At 57.7% G+C, this 22,596-nt stretch overlaps 1 protein-coding gene across 1 annotated transcript in view; it reads right to left on the bottom strand.

The window, feature by feature from the left end:
- LOC135288455 (histone-lysine N-methyltransferase 2B-like) overlaps positions 1 to 22,596 on the bottom strand; it is a 67,068-nt gene that overhangs the window by 22,292 nt on the left and 22,180 nt on the right. Inside the window, 9 exon segments of the mRNA XM_064401846.1 lie at positions 694 to 1,632; positions 3,464 to 3,706; positions 6,304 to 6,460; positions 7,226 to 7,444; positions 8,337 to 8,494; positions 11,281 to 11,359; positions 13,466 to 13,586; positions 18,163 to 18,321; positions 21,542 to 21,690. Coding sequence (XP_064257916.1) covers positions 694 to 1,632; positions 3,464 to 3,706; positions 6,304 to 6,460; positions 7,226 to 7,444; positions 8,337 to 8,494; positions 11,281 to 11,359; positions 13,466 to 13,586; positions 18,163 to 18,321; positions 21,542 to 21,690 — 2,224 coding nt within the window.

The raw sequence follows: 22,596 nt of genomic DNA, 5'->3' as shown, positions 1-22,596 counted from the left end.
TCCTCCCCAGTGTCCCCATTGTCCCCAGTGCCCCCGATGTCCCCAATGCCCCCAATCCCCTCAATGTCCCCAGTGTCCCCCCACTGCCCCCGATGTCCCCATGTCCTCACCCTCCCCAATGTCCCCAATGTCCCCCCATTGTCTCCAATTGTCCCCAGTCCCTCAGTGTCCCCATTGTCCCCGTGTCCTCACCTGCTGTCCCCAATGTCCCCATTGTCCCCAGTGTCCCCGCTGTCCCCGTGTCCTCAAGTGTCCCCAATGTCCCCAAGTGTCCCTGATGTCCCCAGTGTCCCCAATCCCCTCAATGTCCCCAGTGTCCCCCCATTGTCCCCTCAGTGTCCCCAATGTCCCCAATGCCCCCCAGTGTCCCCAATGTCCCCAAGTGTCCCCACTGTCCCCAATGTCCCCGGTGTCCCCAGTGTCCCCAATGTCCCCAATGCCCCCCAGTGTCCCCACTGTCCCCAATGTCCCCAGTGTCCCCAGTGTCCCCTCAGTGTCCCCAGTGTCCCCAATATCCCCAATGTCCCCAGTGTCCCCAATGCCTCCAATGTCCCCTGAGTGTCCCCAATGTCCCCAATCCCCTCAATGTCCCCAATCCCTCAGTGTCCCCAGTGCCCCCGTTGTCCCCGCTGTCCCCAATGTCCCCATTGTCCCCAATGTCCCCAAGTGCCCCCGCTGTCCCCGTGTCCTCACCCGCTGTCCCCCGTGTCCAGCTCCAGCCGTGGCCTCTTCGTCCCCGGCCCCGTCCCCTCCCCCGGCCGCTTGGGATGTCCCCAAGGTGTCCCCAAGGCGTCCCCGTGGCCGTTGGGGGCGGTGGCACCGAGCCGGTGGCCCTGAGCGATGTCCCCAGGCTGGTGGCTTTGATCAATGTCCCCGAGGTGGTGGCCTTGGCCGATGTCCCCAAGGCGGTGGCCTTGGGCGTTTCCAAGCTGGTGGCCCTGAGCGATGTCCCCAAGCTGGTGGCTTTGACTGATGTCCCCAAGCTGGTGGCCTTGAGCGATGTCCCCAAGCTGGTGGCTTTGAGCGATGTCCCCAAGCCGCTGTCCCTGCCTGATGTCCCCAAGCTGGTGGCTTTGACCAATGTTCCCAAGCTGGTGGCCCTGAGTGATGTCCCCAAGCCGGTGGCCTTGAACAATGTCCCCAAGCTGGTGGCTCTCGGCGATGTCCCCAAGCCGGTGTCCCTGCCAGGCGCCGTTGGTGTCCCTGTCCCCGTTGGTGGCAGCCGTGTCCCCATTGCTGGTGGCAGCCGTGTCCCCATTGCTGGTGGCATTCGTGTCCCCGTTGGTGGCATCCATGTCCCCGTGGGTGTCCCCGTTGTTGGTGACACCGCGCAGCACGAAGTCCACGATGTCGGGTGGCAGCCCCTCGGGGGGTGGTGGCACGCCGGGCGGGGGTGGCCCTGTCCCCTCTGTCCCCTCTGTCCCCTCTGTCCCTGGCGTCCCCCGGGCGCCGTCGTCGGCCCCGTCCAGCTGCTGGATGCGGGGACAAGGGGACAGCGGGGACAGCGGGGACAGCGCCGGGGCCACCATGGCGCGCGCGTGGCCCAAGTAACGTCCCCGCCGCGCCACCGCCGCGGGGACAGCGCTGTCATCGCCGGTGGCACCGCACGGGGACAGCGGGGCGGGGCGGGACCTGGGGACACACAGGGGACAGTGACAGTGAGGGGACAGTGAGGGGACAGCGCTGTCATCGCCGGTGGCACCGCACGGGGACAGCGGGGCGGGGCGGGACCTGGGGACACACAGGGGACAGGGACAGTGAGGGGGGACAGGGGGCACAGAGGGGACAGGGGACACAGAGGGGACAGCACTGTCATCGCCAGTGGCACCGCACGGGGACAGCGGCCGTGGGGGACGGGGCCTGGGGACACACAGGGGACAGTGAGGGGACAGTGAGAGTGAGGGGACAGGGACAGTGAGGGGCAACAGGGGGCACAGAGGGGACAGGGGACACACAGGGGACAGTGAGAGAGAGGGGACAGTGACAGTGAGGGGACAGGGACAGCGAGGGGACAGTGACAGTGAGGGGTGTCAGTGACAACACGGGGACAGCGCTGTCATCGCCGGTGGCACCGCACGGGGACAGCGGGGCGGGGCGGGACCTGGGGACACACAGGGGACAGTGAGGGGACAGTGACAACAAGGGGACAGTGAGGGGACAGGAGACACACAGGGGACAGTGACAGTGAAGGGACAGTGACAGAGAGGGGACAGTGAGAGAGAGGGGACAGTGAGAGAGAGGGGACAGGGACAACGCGGGGACAGTGGTGTCATCGCCGGTGGCACCGCACGGGGACAGCGGCCGGGGGGGACGGGGCCTGGGGACACACAGGGGACAGTGAGGGGACAGTGAGGGGACAGTGAGGGGACAGCGACAACGAGGGGACAGTGAGGGGACAGGGACACACAGGGGACAGTGAGGGGACAGTGAGAGAGAGGGGACAGTGACAGTGAGGGGACAGTGATAGTGAGGGGACAGTGACAGTGAGGGGTGTCAGTGACAACGCGGGGACAGCGGTGTCATCGCCGGTGGCACCGCACGGGGACAGCGGGGCGGGGCGGGACCTGGGGACACACAGGGGACAGGGACAGAGAGGGGACAGTGAGGGGACAGTGACAGTGAGGGGACAGTGACAGTGAGAGTGAGGGGACAGGGACAGTGAGGGGTGGCAGTGACAATGAGGGGACAGTGAGGGGACAGGGGACACAGAGGGGACAGTGAGGGGGCACAGGGACAGTGAGGGGTGGCAGTGACAACATGGGGACAGCGGCCTCATCGCTGGTGGCACCGCACGGGGACGGGGCCTGGGGACACACAGGGGACAGTGACAGTGAGGGGACAGTGGCAGTGAGGGGGTGGCAGTGACAATGAGGGGACACAGGGGACAGTGAGGGGTGGCAGGTGACAATGATCTTGGGGGGTGGTGGCCTTGGGGTGACAGTGACCAGGGAGGTGACACTGACCGGGGGTGACAATGTCCCCGGGGGGGGGTGACACGGTGACAATGACACAAGGAGAGGTGGCACTGTCCCGGGGGGGTGACACGGTGACAGGGTGACACTGCCCTGGCAGTGACACTGTCCCCAGGGGGGGTGACAGGGTGACACGGTGACAGGGTGACACAGTGACAGGGTGACAGGGTGGCACTGCCATGGCAGTGACAATGTCCCCAAGGGGGGTGACAGGGTGACAGGGTGGCACTGCCCTGGCAGTGACAATGTCCCCAGGGGAGGTGACACAGTGACACAGTGACACGGTGACACAGTGACACGGTGACACGGTGACAGGGTGGCACTGCCCTGGCAGTGACACTGTCCCCAGGGGAGGTGACACAGTGACACGGTGACACGGTGACAGGGTGACAGGGTGGCACTGCCCTGGCAGTGACAATGTCCCCGGGGGGGGTGACAGGGTGACAGGGTGGCACAGTGACACGGTGACACGGTGACAGGGTGGCACTGACCTGGCGCCCGCCTCCAGCGCCGCCCGCTGTCCCCAGAGCCGCGGTGGCCCCGGGGGTGACGTCGGTGACCTCGGCGCTGCCACCGCGCCGTTGGGTGACATCATCGGGTCAGGTGATGTCACCGGGTCAGGTGACAGTGCCACTGCGCCGTTGGGTGACGTCATCGGGTCAGGTGACAGTGCCACTGCGCCGTTGGGTGACGTCACCGCGCCGGGGGACGACGGCCTCGGGAGTGGCATCGACCTGGGGGTGACAGTGACACCGAGGTGACACTGAGGGTGACAGTGACACTGGGGTGACAGTGACACCAGGGTGACAGTGACACTGAGGTGACAGTGACAGTGGGGTGACAGCGACACCAGGGTGACAGTGACACTGGGGTGACACTGAGGTGACAGCGACACCAGGGTGACAGTGACACCGAGGTGACATTGAGGGTGACAGTGACACCAGGGTGACAGTGACACCAGGGTGACACTGAGGTGACAGTGACACCGAGGTGACACTGAGGGTGACAGTGACACTGGGGTGACAGTGACACCGAGGTGACATTGAGGTGACAGTGACACCAGGGTGACAGTGACACTGAGGGTGACAGTGACACCGAGGTGACAGTGACAGGGTGACAGTGACACCAGGGTGACAGTGACACCGAGGTGACATTGAGGTGACAGTGACACCGAGGTGACAGTGACACTGGGGTGACATTGAAGTGACAGTGACACTGAGGGTGACAGTGACACCGAGGTGACATTGAGGGTGACAGTGACACCAGGGTGACAGTGACACCGAGGTGACATTGAGGTGACAGTGACACCGAGGTGACAGTGACACTGGGGTGACATTGAAGTGACAGTGACACTGAGGGTGACAGTGACACCGAGGTGACACTGAGGGTGACAGTGACACCAGGGTGACAGTGACACCGAGGTGACAGTGACACCAGGGTGACAGTGACACCGAGGTGACACTGAGGGTGACAGTGACACTGGGGTGACAGTGACACCAGGGTGACAGTGACACCGAGGTGACACCAGGGTGACAGTGACACCGAGGTGACACTGAGGTGACAGTGACACCAGGGTGACAGTGACACCGAGGTGACACTGAGGTGACAGTGACACTGGGGTGACAGTGACACCGAGGTGACACTGAGGGTGACAGTGACACCGGGGTGACAGTGACACCGAGGTGACACTGAGGTGACAGTGACACCAGGGTGACAGTGACACCGAGGTGACACTGAGGGTGACAGTGACACCGGGGTGACAGTGACACTGAGGGTGACAGTGACACCGAGGTGACATTGAGGGTGACAATGACACCGGGGTGACAGTGACACAGGGGTGACAGTGACACTGAGGTGACACTGAGGTGACAGTGACACTGGGGTGACAATGACACCGAGGTGACACTGAGGGTGACAGTGACACCAGGGTGACAGTGACACTGGGGTGACAGTGACACCGAGGTGACACTGAGGGTGACAGTGACACCAGGGTGACAGTGACACTGAGGGTGACAATGACACTGGGGTGACACTGAGGGTGACAGTGACACCGAGGTGACATTGAGGGTGACAATGACACCGGGGTGACAGTGACACAGGGGTGACAGTGACACTGAGGTGACACTGAGGTGACAGTGACACTGGGGTGACAATGACACCGAGGTGACACTGAGGGTGACAGTGACACCAGGGTGACAGTGACACTGAGGGTGACAATGACACTGGGGTGACACTGAGGGTGACAGTGACACCGAGGTGACATTGAGGGTGACAATGACACCGGGGTGACAGTGACACAGGGGTGACAGTGACACTGAGGTGACACTGAGGTGACAGTGACACTGGGGTGACAATGACACCGAGGTGACACTGAGGGTGACAGTGACACCAGGGTGACAGTGACACTGGGGTGACAGTGACACCGAGGTGACACTGAGGGTGACAGTGACACCGGGGTGACACTGACACCGAGGTGACACTGAGGGTGACAGTGACACCGAGGTGACAGTGACACTGAGGGTGACACAGCAGGTGACAGTGGGTGACACGTACCTGGGTGCGGCGGTGGGTGACAGGGGATGACACAGAGGGTGACACAGAGGGTGACAGGGAGGTGACACAGCAGGTGACACTAGGGGTGACACGTACCTGGGCGCGGCGGTGGGTGACAGGGGGTGACACAGGGGGTGACACAGAGTGTGACACAGCAGGTGACACCAGGGGTGACATGTACCTGGGTGCGGCGTTGGGTGACAGGAGGTGACAGGGGGTGACACAGAGGGTGACACAGCAGGTGACAGTGGGTGACACAGGGGGTGACACAGAGGGTGACAGAGCAGGTGACACCAGGGGTGACACGTACCTGGGCGCGGCGGTGGGTGACACAGAGGGTGACACAGAGGGTGACACAGCAGGTGACACGTACCTGGGCGCGGCGGTGGGTGACAGGAGGTGACAGGAGGTGACACAGAGGGTGACACAGGGGGTGACACAGAGGGTGACACAGCAGGTGACACGTACCTGGGCGCGGCGGTGGGTGACAGGGGGTGACACCAGGGGTGACACAGAGGTGACACAGCAGGTGACACGTACCTGGGCACGGCGGTGGGTGACATTGGGTGACGGGGTGACACAGGGGGTGACACAGAAGGTGACACAGAGGGTGACACAGAGGGTGACACGTACCTGGGCGCGGCGGTGGGTGACAGGGGGTGACACAGAGGGTGACAGAGCAGGTGACACCAGGGGTGACACGTACCTGGGCGCGGCGGTGGGTGACAGGGGGTGACACAGAGGGTGACAGAGCAGGTGACAGGAAGGTGACACGTACCTGGGCGCGGCGGTGGCCGCGGGCTCGGGTGGCCCCGGCGGGTGGCCCCGGCGGGCGGCCCCGGCTGGGGACAGCGCGCGGCGCGGCCGGCGCGGGCGCGGGGACGGCGCGGGGTCCCCGGCCGTGGGGATGTGGCGCGGCGCGGCCGGGGGCTGGCCTGGGGACAGCGGCGCCGTCACACCGCGGCCACCAAATGTCCCCGATGGCCCCGGTGTCACCAATGCCACCAATGCCACCAACCCCCCAGTGTCCCCAGAGTCCCCAGTCCCTCCAATGTCACCAGTGTCCCCAATGTCCCCAACCCCTCCAATGTCCCCAGTGTCACCAACCCCCCAGTGTCCCCAACCCCTCAATGTCCCCGGTGTCCCCAATGTCACCAGTGTCCCCAAATCCCTCCAATGTCACCAAATGTCCCCAGTGTCCCTGATCCTTCCAATGTCCCCGGTGTCATCAACTCCCCAATGTCACCAGTGTCCCCAATGTCCCCAATAACCCCCTCAATGTCCCCAACCCCTCCGATGTCACCAACCCCCCAGTGTCCCCAGTGTCACCAGTGTCCCCAACCCCTCAATGTCCCCAAATGTCCCCAGTGTCACCAAATCCCTCCAAGGTCACCAGTGTCCCCAGTGCCACCAATGTCACCAACCCCCAATGTCCCCACTGTCCCCAGTGTCCCCAACCCCTCAATGTCCCCTCAGTGTCCCCAATGTCCCCCCAATGTGTCCCCAATCCCCCCAACGTCCCCCAATGTCCCCAATGTCCCCCCTGTGTCCCCCTCCCCCCTGGTGTCCCCCCAATGTCCCCCCAATGTCCCCCCGGTGTCCCCAACCCCCCCAATGTCCCCCCAACCCCCCCAATGTCCCCAATGTCCCCCCGGTGTCCCCTCCCCCCCCCCAATGTCCCCAGCTGTCCCCCGACTCACCCGGGGGGGGGAGGGGCCGGGAGCAGCCCCCCGGGGGGGGCCGGCGGGGGGGGGGACGGCCCCGGGGGGGGGAGGGGCCGGCCCGGGGGGGGGGAGGGGCCCTGGGGGGCGTCGGCCGCCCCTCCCCCCCCCCGGGCTGGGCGGGGGTCCCGGGCTGGAGCCTGGGGGGGGGGGAGGGGAGACACGTCAGGGGGGAGGGGCCGGAACCCCTCCCCCACCCTGAAACCGGGGAATTTGGGGAGGGGGGAGGGGCTTGGGGGGGGGGGCCCTGGGGGAATTTGGGGAGGGGTCAAAGGGGGAATTTGGGGAGGGGTCCCTGGGGGAATTTGGGGTGATTTTGGGTTAATTTGGGGAGGGGTCCCTGGGGGAATTTGGGGAGGGGTCTCAGGGGAATTTGGGGAGGGGTCTCAGGGGAATTTGGGGTGATTTTGGGTTAATTTGGGGAGGGGTCTCAGGGTTAATTTGGGGAGGTGTCTCACAGTTAATTTGGGGGAAATTTGGGTTAATCTGGGGAAGGGTCTCAGGGTGAATTTGGGTTAATTTGGGGAGGGGTCTCAGGGTGAATTTGGGTTAATTTGGGGAGGGGTCTCAGGGTAATTTTGGGTTTATTTGGGGTGAATTTGGGTTAATTTGGGGAGGGGTCTCAGAGTTAATTTGGGTTAATTAGGGTTAATTTGGGGAGGGGTCTCAGGATGAATTTGGGGAGGGGTCTCAGGGTAATTTTGGGTTTATTTGGGGTGAATTTGGGTTAATTTGGGGAGGGGTCTCAGGGTGAATTTGGGTTAATTTGGGGAGGGGTCTCAGGGTGAATTTGGGTTAATTTGGGGAAGGGTCTCAGGGTGAATTTGGGTTAATTTGGGGAGGGGTCTCAGGATCCCTCAGGGTCTCTCAGGGTTAATTAGGGGAGGGGTCTCAGGGTCTCTCAGGGTTAATTAGCGTTAATTAGGGTTAATTAGGGTGTCGGTACCGGGGCTGCTGTGGGCGATGGTCCGGTTGTGCTCGAGGGGGGATTTGGGTTAATTTGGGGAGGGGTCTCTCAGGGTCTCTCGCGGTTAATTAGCATTAATCAGTGTTAATTAGCGTTAATTAGGGTTAATTAGGGTGTCGGTACCGGGGCTGCCGTGGGCGATGGTCCGGTTGTGCTCGGGGGGGGGTCCCGGGGGTGTCCCGGCCCCTCCCCCCGCCGGCCCCGGGGGCTGCTCCAGGATCCGGCACCGGTACCAGCAGCGGCGGCGGGCGTCCCGCGTGCTCCAGTACAAACGCCAGCACCTACGGACCAGTACAGACCAGTATAAACCAGTATGGAGTGATATAACCTGATACAGAGCCCTATGGACCAGTATAACCCAGTATAACCCAGTATAACCCAGTATAACCCAGCAGCGGCGGCGGGCGTCCCGCGTGCTCCAGTACAGCCGCCAGCACCTACGGACCAGTACAGACCAGTATAAACCAGTATGGAGTGATAGAAACCAGTATGGACCAGTATAACCCAGTATATCCCAGTATAACCCAGTATAACCCAGCAGCGGCGGCGGGCGTCCCGCGTGCTCCAGTACAGCTGCCAGCACCTACGGACCAGTATGGACCAGTATAAACCAGTATGGAGTGATAGAAACCAGTATAACCTGATACAGAGCCCTATGGACCAGTATAACCCAGTATAACCCAGTATAACCCAGTATAACCCAGTATAACCCAGCAGCGGCGGCGGGCGTCCCGCGTGCTCCAGTACAAACGCCAGCACCTACGGACCAGTATAAACCAGTATGGACCAGTATGGAGTGACAGAAACCAGTATAACCTGATACAGAGCCCTATAGACCAGTATAACCCAGTATAACCCAGTATAACCCAGTATAACCCAGTATAACCCAGTATAACCCAGCAGCGGCGGCGGGCGTCCCGCGTGCTCCAGTACAGCCGCCAGCACCTGGAACCAGTATAAACCAGTATGGACCAGTATGGAGTGACAGAAACCAGTACGGACCAGTATAACCTGATACAGAGCCCTATGGACCAGTATAACCCAGTATAACCCAGTATAACCCAGCAGCGGCGGCGGGCGTCCCGCGTGCTCCAGTACAGCCGCCAGCACCTACGGACCAGTACAGACCAGTATAAACCAGTATGGAGTGATATAACCTGATACAGAGCCCTATGGACCAGTATAACCCAGTATAACCCAGTATAACCAGTATAACCCAGTATAACCCAGTATAACCCAGTATAACCAGTATAACCCAGCAGCGGCGGCGGGCGTCCCGCGTGCTCCAGTACAGCCGCCAGCACCTGGAACCAGTATGGACCAGTATAAACCAGTATGGAGTGATATAACCTGATACAGAGCCCTATGGACCAGTATAACCCAGTATAACCCAGTATAACCCAGTATATCCCAGTATAACCCAGTATATCCCAGTATAACCCAGTATAACCCAGTATAACCCAGTATAACCCAGTATAACCCAGTATATCCCAGTATATCCCAGTATAACCCAGTATAACCCAGTATAACCCAGTATATCCCAGTATAACCCAGTATAACCCAGTATAACCCAGTATATCCCAGTATAACCCAGTATAACCCAGTATAACCCAGTATAACCCAGCAGCGGCGGCGGGCGTCCCGCGTGCTCCAGTACAGCCGCCAGCACCTGGAACCAGTACAGACCAGTATGGACCAGTATGGACCAGTATGGACCAGTATGGACCAGTTTCGACCAGTATGGACCAGTATGGAGTGATATAAACCAGTACAAACCAGTACGGACCACTACAAAACTGCCTGCTCCAGTACAGCCGCCAGCACCTAAAACCAGTACGGACCAGTATAAACCAGTACGGACCAGTACAGACCAGTATGGACCAGTATAAACCAGTACGGACCAGTATAAACCAGTATGAACCAGTATAAACCAGTACACAGCAGCAGGGACTGGTACAGACCATTATGGACCAGCATAGACCTGGACAAACCAGTACGGACCAGTATGGACCAGTATAAACCAGTCACTCACTGGTATCCCACGGGGAACAGGTGCCCCTCCCAGTACAAACCAGTACAAACCAGTACAAACCAGTATAAACCAGTCACTCACTGGTATCCCACCGGGAACAGCCGCCCCTCCTGGCCCCTCCCAGTACAAACCAGTATGTCCCAGTATAACTCAGTCACTCACTGGTATCCCACAGGGAACAGGTGCCCCTCCCAGTACAAACCAGTACAAACCAGTCCCTCCCAGTACAAACCAGTACAAACCAGTCCCTCCCAGTACAAACCAGTACAAACCAGTATGTCCCAGTCACTCACTGGTATCCCACAGGGAACACCCCGCCCCTCCCGGCCCCTCCCAGTACAAACCAGTACAAACCAGTATGTCCCAGTCACTCACTGGTATCCCACTGGGAACAGCCGTCCCTCCCAGTACAAACCAGTATATCCCAGTATAAACCAGTCACTCACTGGTATCCCACCGGGAAGAGCCGCCCCTCCCGGCCCCTCCCAGTACAAACCAGTCCCTCCCAGTACAAACCAGTCCCTCCCAGTACAAACCAGTACATCCCAGTTCACTCACTGGTATCCCACGGGGAACAGCCGCCCCTCCCGGTACAAACCAGTACAAACCAGTACAAACCAGTCACTCACTGGTATCCCACCGGGAACAGCCGCCCCTCCCAGTACAAACCAGTACAAACCAGTACAAACCAGTATGTCCCAGTACATCCCAGTTCACTCACTGGTATCCCACCGGGAAGAGCCGCCCCTCCCGGCCCCTCCCAGTCCCTCCCAGTACAAACCAGTATAAACCAGTCACTCACTGGTATCCCACGGGGAAGAGCCGCCCCTCCCAGTACAAACCAGTCCCTCCCAGTCCCTCCCAGTACATCCCAGTCACTCACTGGTATCCCACCGGGAAGAGCCGCCCCTCCCGGCCCCTCCCAGTCCCTCCCAGTACAAGCCAGTACATCCCAGTCACTCACTGGTATCCCACGGGGAAGAGCCGCCCCTCCCAGTCCCTCCCAGTACAAACCAGTACATCCCAGTCACTCACTGGTATCCCACTGGGAACAGCCGCCCCTCGCGCTCCGACAGCTCCGAGAGCGCCCCCAGGCGGTCGATGCGGATGGAGCCTGGAACGGCCAAAAACCACCCAAAATCACCCAAAATCACCCAAAATCACCCAAAATCACCCAAAATCACCCAAAATCACCCAAAAATCACCCAAAATCACCGAGAAATGACCCAGAAATGACCCAAAATCACCCAAAATGATCCAAAACGACCCAAAATCACCTAAATATCACCAAAAATTACCCAAAATCACCCAAAATCACCCAAAAATCACCCAGAAATGACCCCAAAACAACCCAAAAATGACCCAAAATTACACAAAATGACCCAAAAATCACCCAAAGTGACATAAAAATGACCCAAATATGACCCAAAAATGACCCAAAATCCCCTCAGAGACACCAAAAATGACCCAAAAATGACCCAAAATCCCCTCAGAGACACCAAAGTCACCCCAAAATGACCAAAAATCACCCAAAAATGACCCAAAATCCTTTCAGAGACACCAAAATCGCCCAAAAATGACTAAAAATAGCCAAAAATCACCCAGAAATCCCCTCAGAGACACCAAAATCACCCAAAATAACCCCAAAAATCCCAAAGTCCCCACTCCAAACCACCCCCAAAATCCCCCAAAAAACGCCAAAACCCAAAGCCCCCTTGAAACCACGCCAAAAACCCCTCAAAAACACCCAAAAAAATCCCCCAAACTCCCCCAAAACCACCCCAAAATCCCAACACCCCCCAAACCTCCCCAAAAAACCCCAAAATCCCAAATCCCAACCCCCAAAACCACCCCAAAATCCTAAAATCCCCCCCAAATCTCCCCCAAAACTCCACAAAATCCTCCCAAAACCACCCCAAAATCCCCAACCACCCCAAAACCACTCCAAAACCCCCCCAAAAATCCGCCCAAACCACCCCAAAATCCCAACCCCCCCCAAACCTCTCCAAAAAAAACCCAAAATCCCAAATCCCAACCCCCAAAATTCTAAAATCCCCCCCAAATCTCCCCAAAAACCACCCCAAAACCCCCCCAAAAAACACCCCAAAACCCTAAAATCCCCCCAAAACCACCCCACCCCCCAACACCCCCCAAAACCTCCCCCAAAAAAACCCAAAATCCCAAATCCCAACCCCCAAAATCCTAAAATCCCCCCCAAATCCCAACCCCCAAAACCACCCCAAAAAACCCCCAAAACCCTAAAATCCCCCCAAAACACCCTAAAAACCACCCCAAAACCCCCCAAAAATCCCCAAAATCCCAAATCCCAAGCCCCAAAACCACCCCAAAACCCTAAAATCCCCCCCAAAACCACCCCAAAAAATCCCCCAAAACCCACCCCAAAACCCCCCAAAAATCCCCAAAATCCCAAATGCCAACCCCCAAAACTCCCCAAAACCCCCACAAACCACCCCAAATCCCCCAAAACCACCCCAAAACACCCCAAAACCACCCCAAAACCCCACAAATTCCCCCCAAAACCACCCCAAAACACCCCAAAATCCCCCTAAAACCACCCGAAACACCCCCCAAAACCCCAACACCCCCCAAACCTCCCCCAAACACCCCAAAATCCCAAATGCCAAGCCCCAAAACCACCCCAAAACCATGAAATCCCCCCCAAAACCACCCCAAAAAATCCCCCAAACCCCCCCAAAATCCCAAAGCTCCACCAAAACCACCCCAAAAATCCCAAACACCCCAAAATCCCAACCCCAAAAACCACCCCAAAACCCCCCCAAACCACCCTAAAATCCCCCCAAAACCCCCCTAAAACCCCCCAAAACCACCCCAAAAATCCCAAACACCCCCAAAATCCCAAAATCCCAATCCCCCAAAACCACCCCAAAATCCTAAACTCCCTCCCAAATCCCCCCAAAACCACCCCAAAATCCCCCTAAAACTACCCAAAAACACCCCTCAAAACCACCCCAAAATCCCAAAACCACCCCAAAACTCCCAAACACCCCCAAAAATCCCAAAATCCCAAATCCCAACCCCAAAACCCCCCCAAAGCCCCCCAAAAAACCACCCCAAAACCGCCCCAAAACCACCCCAAAACCCTAAAATCCCCCCAAAACCACCCCAAAAAACCACCCAAAAACCACCCCAAACACCCCCCAAATCGGGGTCCCCCCCCCAAATTCGGGGTCCCCCTCACCGATCATGACGTTGACGGCCTCGGGCTCGAGCCCCCCCAGGAATTTCCTCTTGAGGCTGATCCCCCCGAAATCCACCAGCACGCGCCGCAGCACCGCGAACGCCCCGTCCCGCACCAGCTCCTGCGGGGGCCAAAAACGGCCACATTCAACCCAAAATCGCCCAAAACAACCCCAAAATCATCCAAAACAACCCCGTCCCGCACCAGCTCCTGCGGGGGCCAAAACCGGCCACATTCAACCCAAAATCACCCAAAAAAAACCCCGTCCCGCACCAGCTCCTGGGACAGGGCCAAAAACGGCCAAATTCAACCCAAAAATGACAAAATTCAACCCAAAATCCAACCCAAAATCATCCAAAAAAACCCGTCCCGCACCAGCTCCTGCGGGGGCCAAAAACGGCCACATTCAACCCAAAATCACCCAAAAAAACCCCGTCCCGCACCAGCTCCTGGGACAGGGCCAAAAACGGCCACATTCAACCCAAAAACGGCCAAATTCAACCCAAAATCACTCAAAAAAACCCCGTCCCGCACCAGCTCCTGGGACAGGGCCAAAAAATTCAACCCAAAAATGACAAAACTCAACCCAAAATCATCCAAAAAACCCCAACCCGCACCAGCTCCTGCGGGTGGCCAAAAACGGCCACATTCAACCCAAAAATGACAAAATTCAACCCAAAATCCAACCCAAAATCATCCAAAAAATCCCAAAATCATCCAAAAAAACCCCGTCCCGCACCAGCTCCTGGGACAGGGCCAAAAACGGCCAAATTCAACCCAAAAATGACAAAATTCAACCCAAAATCCAACCCAAAATCATCCAAAAAACCCCAAAATCACCCAAAAAAACCCCGTCCTGCACCAGCTCCTGGGGGGGGCCAAAAACGGCCAAATTCAACCCAAAAATGACAAAATTCAACCCAAAATCATCCAAAAAAACCCGTCTCGCACAGCTCCTGGGGGGCCAAAAACGCCACATTCAACCCAAAATCACCCAAAACAACCCCAAAATCATCCAAAACAACCCCGTCCCACACCAGCTCCTGGGACAGGGCCAAAACCGGCAAAATTCAACCCAAAAACCAGCAAAATCCCCAAAATCCTACAGAAAACCCCGTCCCGCACCAGCTCCTGGGACAGACCCAAAAATGACAAAATTCAACCCAAAATCATCCAAAAAAACCCCGTCCCGCACCAGCTCCTGCGGGGGCCCAAAAACGGCCACATTCAACCCAAAATCACCCAAAACAACCCCGTCCCGCACCAGCTCCTGGGACGGGGCCAAAAACGGCCACATTCAACCAAAAATGACAAAATTCAACCCAAAATCATCCAAAAAAACCCCGTCCCGCACCAGCTCCTGGGACAGGGCCAAAAATGACAAAATCCAACCCAAAAATGACAAATTCAACCCAAAATCCAACCCAAAATCATCCAAAAACGCCCCGTCCCGCACCAGCTCCTGGGGGGGCCAAAAACCCCAAATTCAACCCAAAATCACCCAAAAAAACCCCGTCCCGCACCAGCTCCTGGGACAGGGCCAAAAACGGCCACATTCAACCCAAAAATGACAAAATTCAACCCCAAAATCATCCAAAAAAACCCCAAAATCACCCAAAACAACCCCATCCCGCACCAGCTCCTGCGGGGGCCAAAAACGGCCACATTCAACCCAAAAATGACAAAATTCAACCCAAAATCCTACAGAAAACCCCGTCCCGCACCAGCTCCTGGGACAGGGCCAAAAACGGCCAAATTCAACCCAAAAATGACAAAATTCAACCCAAAATCCAACCCAAAATCATCCAAAAAAACCCCAAATCACCCAAAAAAACCCCGTCCTGCACCAGCTCCTGGGGGGGGCCAAAAACGGCCAAATTCAACCCAAAAATGACAAAATTCAACCCAAAATCATCCAAAAAAACCCCGTCCTGCAGCAGCTCCTGGACAGGGCCAAAAACAGCAAAATTCAACCCAAAAACCAGCAAAATCCCCAAAATCCTACAGAAAACCCCGTCCCGCACCAGCTCCTGGACAGACCCAAAAATGACAAAATTCAACCCAAAATCATCCAAAAAAACCCCGTCCCGCACCAGCTCCTGGGGGGGACCAAAAACAGTGAAATTCAACCCAAAATCGCCCAAAATTCAACCCAAAATCGCCCAAATTCAACCCAAAATTGCCCAAATTCACCCAAAAACCAGCAAAATCCCCAAAATCCTACAGAAAACCCCGTCCCGCACCAGCTCCTGGGAGTGACCCAAAACCAGCGAAATTCAACCCAAAAATGCCAAAATTCAACCCAAACCCACCGAAATTCAACCCAAAAACACTGAAATTCAACCCAAAATCCTATAAAAACCCCCAAATCCTACAAAAACCCTGTGCCGCACCAGCTCCTGGGGAGGAACCCCCAAAATTCAACCTCAAAATCACCAAAACCCTACAGAAAATCCCGTCCCGCACCAGCTCCTGCAGAGGGACCCAAAAACGCCCAAATTCAACCCAAAACCACCCAAATTCAACCCCAAAAAACACAAAACCCCCGAAATCCTATAAAAAACCCCGTCACACACCAGCTCCTGGGGAACAGGACCCCCCCATCCCAGCCAGGACCCCCCAAACCCCCCCAGATCCCCCTCAGAACCCCTCAAAACCCCCATGGAACCCCCTAAAATCACCCCAAACTCCCCCAAAATTCCCTCCGGACCCCCCAAATCCATCCAGGACCCCTCAAATCCCCTCAGGGAGCCCCCAGACCCAAATCGCTGCCCGTGCCACTGGCAGAACACCCTCTTGTCCCTGAGGAAGGGGCACCCCAACACCCCCCTGGAACCCCCCCAGATCTCCCCCAAATCCCCTGTAACACCCCAAATCCGCCTCAGGACCCCCCAAATCCCCCTGGAACCCCCAGATCCCCCCCAAATGCCCCCAGGGAGCCCCCAGACTCACATCCCGCCGTGCCGCTGCAGAACACCCTCTTGTCCCTGAGGAAGGGGCACCCCAAACCCCCTGGAACCCCCCAGATCTCCCCAAATCCCCCCAAAACACCCCCAAATCCCCCTCAGGACCCCCCAAATCCCCCTGGAACCCCCCAGGACCCCCCCAAATTCCCTGGAACCCCCTGGAACCCCCCCAAATCACCCCTCAGGACCCCCCAAATCCCCATGGAACCCCCCAGATCCCCCCCAAATGCCCCCAGGGAGCCCCCAGACTCACATCCCCGCCCGTGCCACTGGCAGAACACCCTCTTGTCCCTGAGGAAGGGGCACCCCAAACCCCCCGGGAACCCCCCAAAACACCCCAAATCCCCCCTGTAACACCCCCAAATCCGCCTGGAACCCCCCAAATCCCCCCCAGGACCCCCCAAATCCCCCCGGGAGCCCCCAGACTCACGTCCCCGGCCAGCAGGCGGCCGTGCCGCTGGCAGAACACCCTCTTGTCCCTGAGGAAGGGGCACCCCAAACCCCCCAAATCCCCTGGAACCCCTTGGGGAGCCCCCAGATCCCACCCAGGACCCCCCAAACTCCCCCCAGGGAGCCCCCAGACTCACATCCCTGCCCGTGCCGCTGGCAGAACACCCTCTTGTCCTGAGGACGGGGCACCCCAAACCCCCTGGAACCCCAAAATCCCCCTCAGGACCCCCCAGAACAACCCCAAAATCCCCCTCAGGACCCCAAATCCCCCCGGGGAGCCCCCAAATCCCCCTTCAGGACCCTTAAATCCCCTCAGGGAGCCCCAGACTCAAATCGCTGCCCATGCCACTTGGCAGAACACCCTCTTGTCCCTGAGGAAGGGACACCCCAAACCCCCCTGGAACCCCCCAAACCCCCCTTGAACCCCTCAAATCCCCCCCAAATCCCCATGTAACCCCTTGGGGAGCTCCCAAATCCCCCTCAGGACCCCCAAAATCCTCTCAGGGCACCCCCAAATTCACATCCCCACCCGTGCCGCTGGCAGAACATTCTCCTGTCCCTGAGGAAGGGGCTCCCCAAACCCCCCTGGAACCCCCCAGGACCCCCCAAATCCCCATGGAACCCCTTGGGGAGCTCCCAAATCCCACCCAGGACCCCCCAAATCCCACCCAGGACCCCCCCGGGAGCCCCCAGACTCACGTCCCCGGCCAGCAGGCGGCCGTGCCGCTGGCAGAACACCCTCTTGTCCCTGAGGAAGGGGCACCCCAAACCCCCCTGGAACCCCCAAATCCCCCCTGTAACACCCCAAATCCCCCTCAGGACCCCCCAGAACACCCCCAAATCCCCCCAAAACACCCCCAAATCCGCCCCAGGACCCCCCAAAACCCCCCAGACTCACGTCCCCGGCCAGCAGGCGGCCGTGCCGCTGGCAGAACTCCCTCTTGTCCCTGAGGAAGGGCACCCCAAACCCCCCGGGAACCCCCCAAAACACACCCAAATTCCCCCAGGACCCCCCAAATCCCCTGGAACCCCCCAGTTCCCCTTCAGGACCCCCCAAATCCCCTCAGGGCACCCCCAGACTCACGTCCCCACCTGTGCCACTGGCAGAACACCTCTTGTCCCTGAGGAAGGGGCACCCCAAACCCCCTGGAACCCCCAAAACACCCCCAAATCCCCCTGTGACACCCCCAAATCCGCCCTGGAACCCCCCGAATCCCCCTCAGGACCCCCAAAATCCTCTCAGGGCACCCCCAAATCCCCCCGGGGAGCCCCCAGACTCACGTCCCCGGCCAGCAGGCGGCCGTGCCGCTGGCAGAACACCCTCTTGTCCCTGAGGAAGGCGGCCTGGCAGCGCCGGGCGCACATGAAGTGGTAGTTGGCGGCGCAGGCGGCCAGGCAGCAGCCGACGGTGGCGCCGGGGCGGCCGCAGTGCTCGCAGCGCTGGGGGGGCACAGCAGCACAGTGAGACCCCCAAACCGGCCGGGAGAAACCCCAAAAACTGCTCGGAGACACCCCAAAAACCCCTCGCAGAAACCCCAAAAATTTCCTTGGAAAACGCCCAAAAACTCTGCGGAGAAACCCCAAAAACTTCCTTGGAGAAACCCCAAAAACTTCCTTGGAGAAACCCCAAAAACTTCCTTGGAGAAACCCCAAAAACTTCCTTGAAGAAGCTCCAAAAACTTCCTTGGAGAAGCCCCAAAAGCTCCGTGGAAACACTCCAAAAACGCCACAAGGAGCACCCAAAAACTTCCTTGGAAAACACCCTGAAAACTCCTTGGTGAAAACCCAAAATCTCCACAGAGAAACCCAAAAACTTTCTCAGAGACATCCCAAAAACTCCTCGGAGACCCCCCAAAAACTTCCTTGGCAAACCTCCAAAAACTTCCTTGGAGAACACCCCCAAAAACTTCTGTGGAAACTCCCCAAAAACTCCTCAAGGAGCCCCCAAAAACTTCCTTGGAAACACCCCAATATCTCCTCGGAAACACCTCAAAACTTCCTTGAAGAACCCCCAAAAACTCCTCAAGGAGCCCCCAAAATCTCCTCAAGGAGCCCCAAAAACTTCCTTGGAGAAACCCCAAAAACTTCCTTGAGAACCCCCAAAATCTCCTCAAGGAGCCCCCAAAATCCTCCTTGGAGAACCCCCAAAAACCTCCTTGGAGAACCCCCAAAAACTCCTTGGAGAAACCCCAAAAACTCCTTGAGGAGCCCCAAAAACTTTCTTGGAGAAACCCCAAAAATCTCCTCAGAAACACCCCAAAAACTTCCTTGGAGAAGCCCCAAAAGCTCCGTGGAAACACTCCAAAACCGCCACAAAGGAGCACCCAAAAACTTCCTTGCACAAGGAGCACCCAAAAACTTCCTTGGAAACACCCTGAAAACTCCTTGGCGAAAACCCAAAATTTCCTCAGAGAAACCCCAAAAACTCCTTGGAGAAACCCCAAAAACTCCTTGAGGAGCCCCAAAATCTCCTTGGAAACGCCCCAAAAACTCCTCAAGGAGCCCCCAAAAACTTCCTTGGAGACACCCCAATATCTCCTCGGAGACACCCCAAAAACTTCCTTGAAGAACCCCCAAAAACTCCTCGAGGAGCCCCAAAAACTCCTCGAAGAAACCCCAAAAACTCCTCGAGGAGGCCCCAAAATCCTCATTGGAGACCCCCCAAAATCTCCTCGGAGACCCCCTAAAACCTCCTCAAAGAAACCCCAAAAACCCCTTGGAGACACACCGAAAACTCCTCGAGGAGCCCCAAATTCGACCACAATCCCCTTCAGGACCCCCAAAATCCTCCCCAAAATCCCCCCCAAAACCCCCAAATCCCCCAAAATCACTCCAAATCCCCCCAGGACCACCCAAATCCCCCCAAAATTACCCCAAACTCCCCCCAGGACCCCCAAAATCCCGCCCAAATCCCCCCCCAAGACCCCCCAAATCACCCCAAAATCGCCCCCAATTCCCCCTCAGGACCCCCAAAATCCACCCCAAATCCCCAAAATCACCCCAAATCTCCTCCAAGACCCCAAAATCCCCCCCAAGACCCCTAAAATCACCCAAATTTCCCCCCAGGACCCCCAAAATCCCCAACAAATCCCCCCAAATCCACCCCAAGACCCCCCAGAATCCCCCCAGGACCCCCAAAGTCCACCCCAAATCCCCCAAAATCACCCCAAATCTCCCCCAGGACCCCCCAAATCGCCCCCAAATTCCCCCAAAATTCCCCCCCAAACCCCCTAAAATCCCCCCAATTTCCCCCTAGGACCCCCAAAATCACCTCTGGGACCCCCCAAATCCCCCAGGACCCCCCAAACCCCCCCGAGCCCCCTCCCCACCATCTGGCGGCCGCGGGCCACGGCGGCGTGCACGTTCCGGAGAGTTCTGAACCCCCAAAATCCCCCCAAATCACCCCAGGACCCCCAAATTCCCCCAAATCCCCCCCAAGACCCACCAAATCACCCCCAATTCCCCCCCAGGACCCCCAAAATCCACCCCAAATCCCCCAAAATCACCCCAATTCTTCTCCAAGACCCCCAAAATCCCCCCCAAGACCCCTAAAATCACCCAAATTTCCCCCCAGGACCCCCAAAATCACCCCCAAATCCACCCCAAGACGCCCCAAATCACCCCCAAATCCCCCAAATCCCAACCAGGACCCCCCAAATCTCCCCCAAATCCCCCCCGGGACCCCCCAAATCCCTCCAAAAACCTTAAAATCCACCCCAAATCCCCCCCAAGACGCGTAAAATCACCCAAATTTCCCCCCAGGACCCCCAAAATCACCCCAATTCTCCTCCAAGACCCCCAAAATCCCCCCAGGACCCCCCAAACCCCCCGAGCCCCCTCCCCACCATCTGGCGGCCGCGGGCCACGGCGGCGTGCACGTTCCGGAGAGTTCCCAACCCCCAAAATCCCCCCAAAAACCCCAAATATCCACCCCAAATCACCCCAAAACCCCCCAGGACCACCCAAATCGCCCCCAAATTCCCCCCAAATTACCCCAATACCCCCCCAGTACCCCCAAAATCCACCCCCAATCCCCCAAAATCCCCCCCAAGACCCCTAAAATCACCCCAATTTCCCCCCAGGACCCCCAAAATCCCCCCCAAATCCACCCCAAGACCCCCCCAAATCACCCCAAAATCGCCCCCAATTCCCCCCAGGACCCCCCAAATCCCCCCAAAATTACCCCAAAATGACCCCAAATCCCCCCCCAGGACCCCCCAAATCCCCCAAGACCCCCAAATCCACCCCAAATCACCCCAAAATCACCCCAAGTCTTCTCCTAGACACCCAAATTTTCCCCCAGGACCCCCAAACTCCCCCCAGGACCCCCCAAATCCCCTTTGAGCCCCCTCCCCACCATCTGGCGGCCGCGGGCCACGGCGGCGTGCACGTTCCGGAGAGTTCTGAACCCCCAAAATCCCCCCAAAAACCCCAAATATCCCCTCCAGGACCCCCAAAATTACCCCAAATCCCCCCCCAGGACCCCCCAAATCCCCCAAATTCCCCCCAAGACCCCCAAATCCACCCCAAAATCACCCCAAGTCTTCTCCTAGACCCCCAAATTTTCCCCCAGGACCCCCAAACTCCCCCCAGGACCCCCCAAATCTCCTCCAAGACCCCCCCGGGACCCCCCAAACCCCCTTTGAGACCCCCTCCCCACCATCTGGCGGCCGCGGGCCACGGCGGCGTGCACGTTCCGGAGAGTTCCGTCGCCCTCCTCGAAGACCTCGGCCGACCACAGGGCGCAGTTCACGTGGGCCCACTCGTTCTGCCCCAGGTACAGCAGGCGCCCCTCGTCCTGCGGGACCCCTCCCCAAATTAGGGACGGGGCCCGGGACCCCTCCCCAAAAAAAACCCCCGAAAAAACCCCCCAAAAATCCAAAATTTTGACATTTTAATAGGTTAAAAACAACCCAAAATTGGAATTTTTTTGCCCTAAAAAAGCTGTTAGAGACCCCTCCCCATCCTGTGAGACCCCTCCCCAAATTAGGGACGGGCCCGGGACCCCTCCCCAAAAAAAACCCCAAAAAACCCCCCAAAAATCTGAATTTTTGAGGGTAAAAGGGGCTGGAATGAGCCAAATTTGGATTTTTTTTGCCCCAAAAAAGCTCTTAAAGACACTTTGGTATCTTGTGGGACCCCTCCCCAAATTAGGGACAAGTCCAGAGACCCCTCCCCAAAAAATAACCCAAAACCCCCCCCCCCGAAAACAAATAATCCCCCCTAAAAATGAATTTTTACCACTAAAAGGGGCTGGAATGAGCCAAATTTGGACTTTTTTGCCCCAGAATATCCCCTGCAGATCCCCCACCTCGTCCTGTGAGACCCCTCCCCAAATTAGGGACGGGCCCAGAGACCCCTCCCAAAAAAATCCCGAAAAATCCCCCCAAAAAATCTGAATTTTTGACACTAAAATAGGTTAAAACAACCCAAAATTGGATTTTTTTGCCCCAAAAAAGCTCTTAAAAGACACTTGGTTATCTTGTGGGACCCCTCCCCAAATTAGGGACCAGCCCAGGGACCCCTCCCCAAAAAAAAAACCCCAAAAATGCCTAAAAAAACCCTAAAAATCCAAAATTTTGACACTAAAATAGGTTAAAACAACCCAAAATTGGATTTTTTTTGCCCCAAAAAAGCTCTTAAAGACGCTTTGATATCTTGTGGGACCCCTCCCCAAATTAGGGACAAGTTCAGAGACCCCTCCCCAAAAAAAGT

Source organism: Passer domesticus, chromosome 33 (genome assembly GCF_036417665.1).
Source record: "Passer domesticus isolate bPasDom1 chromosome 33, bPasDom1.hap1, whole genome shotgun sequence".
NCBI lineage: Eukaryota > Metazoa > Chordata > Aves > Passeriformes > Passeridae > Passer > Passer domesticus.
This window is presented reverse-complemented; position numbering and strand designations above follow the sequence as displayed.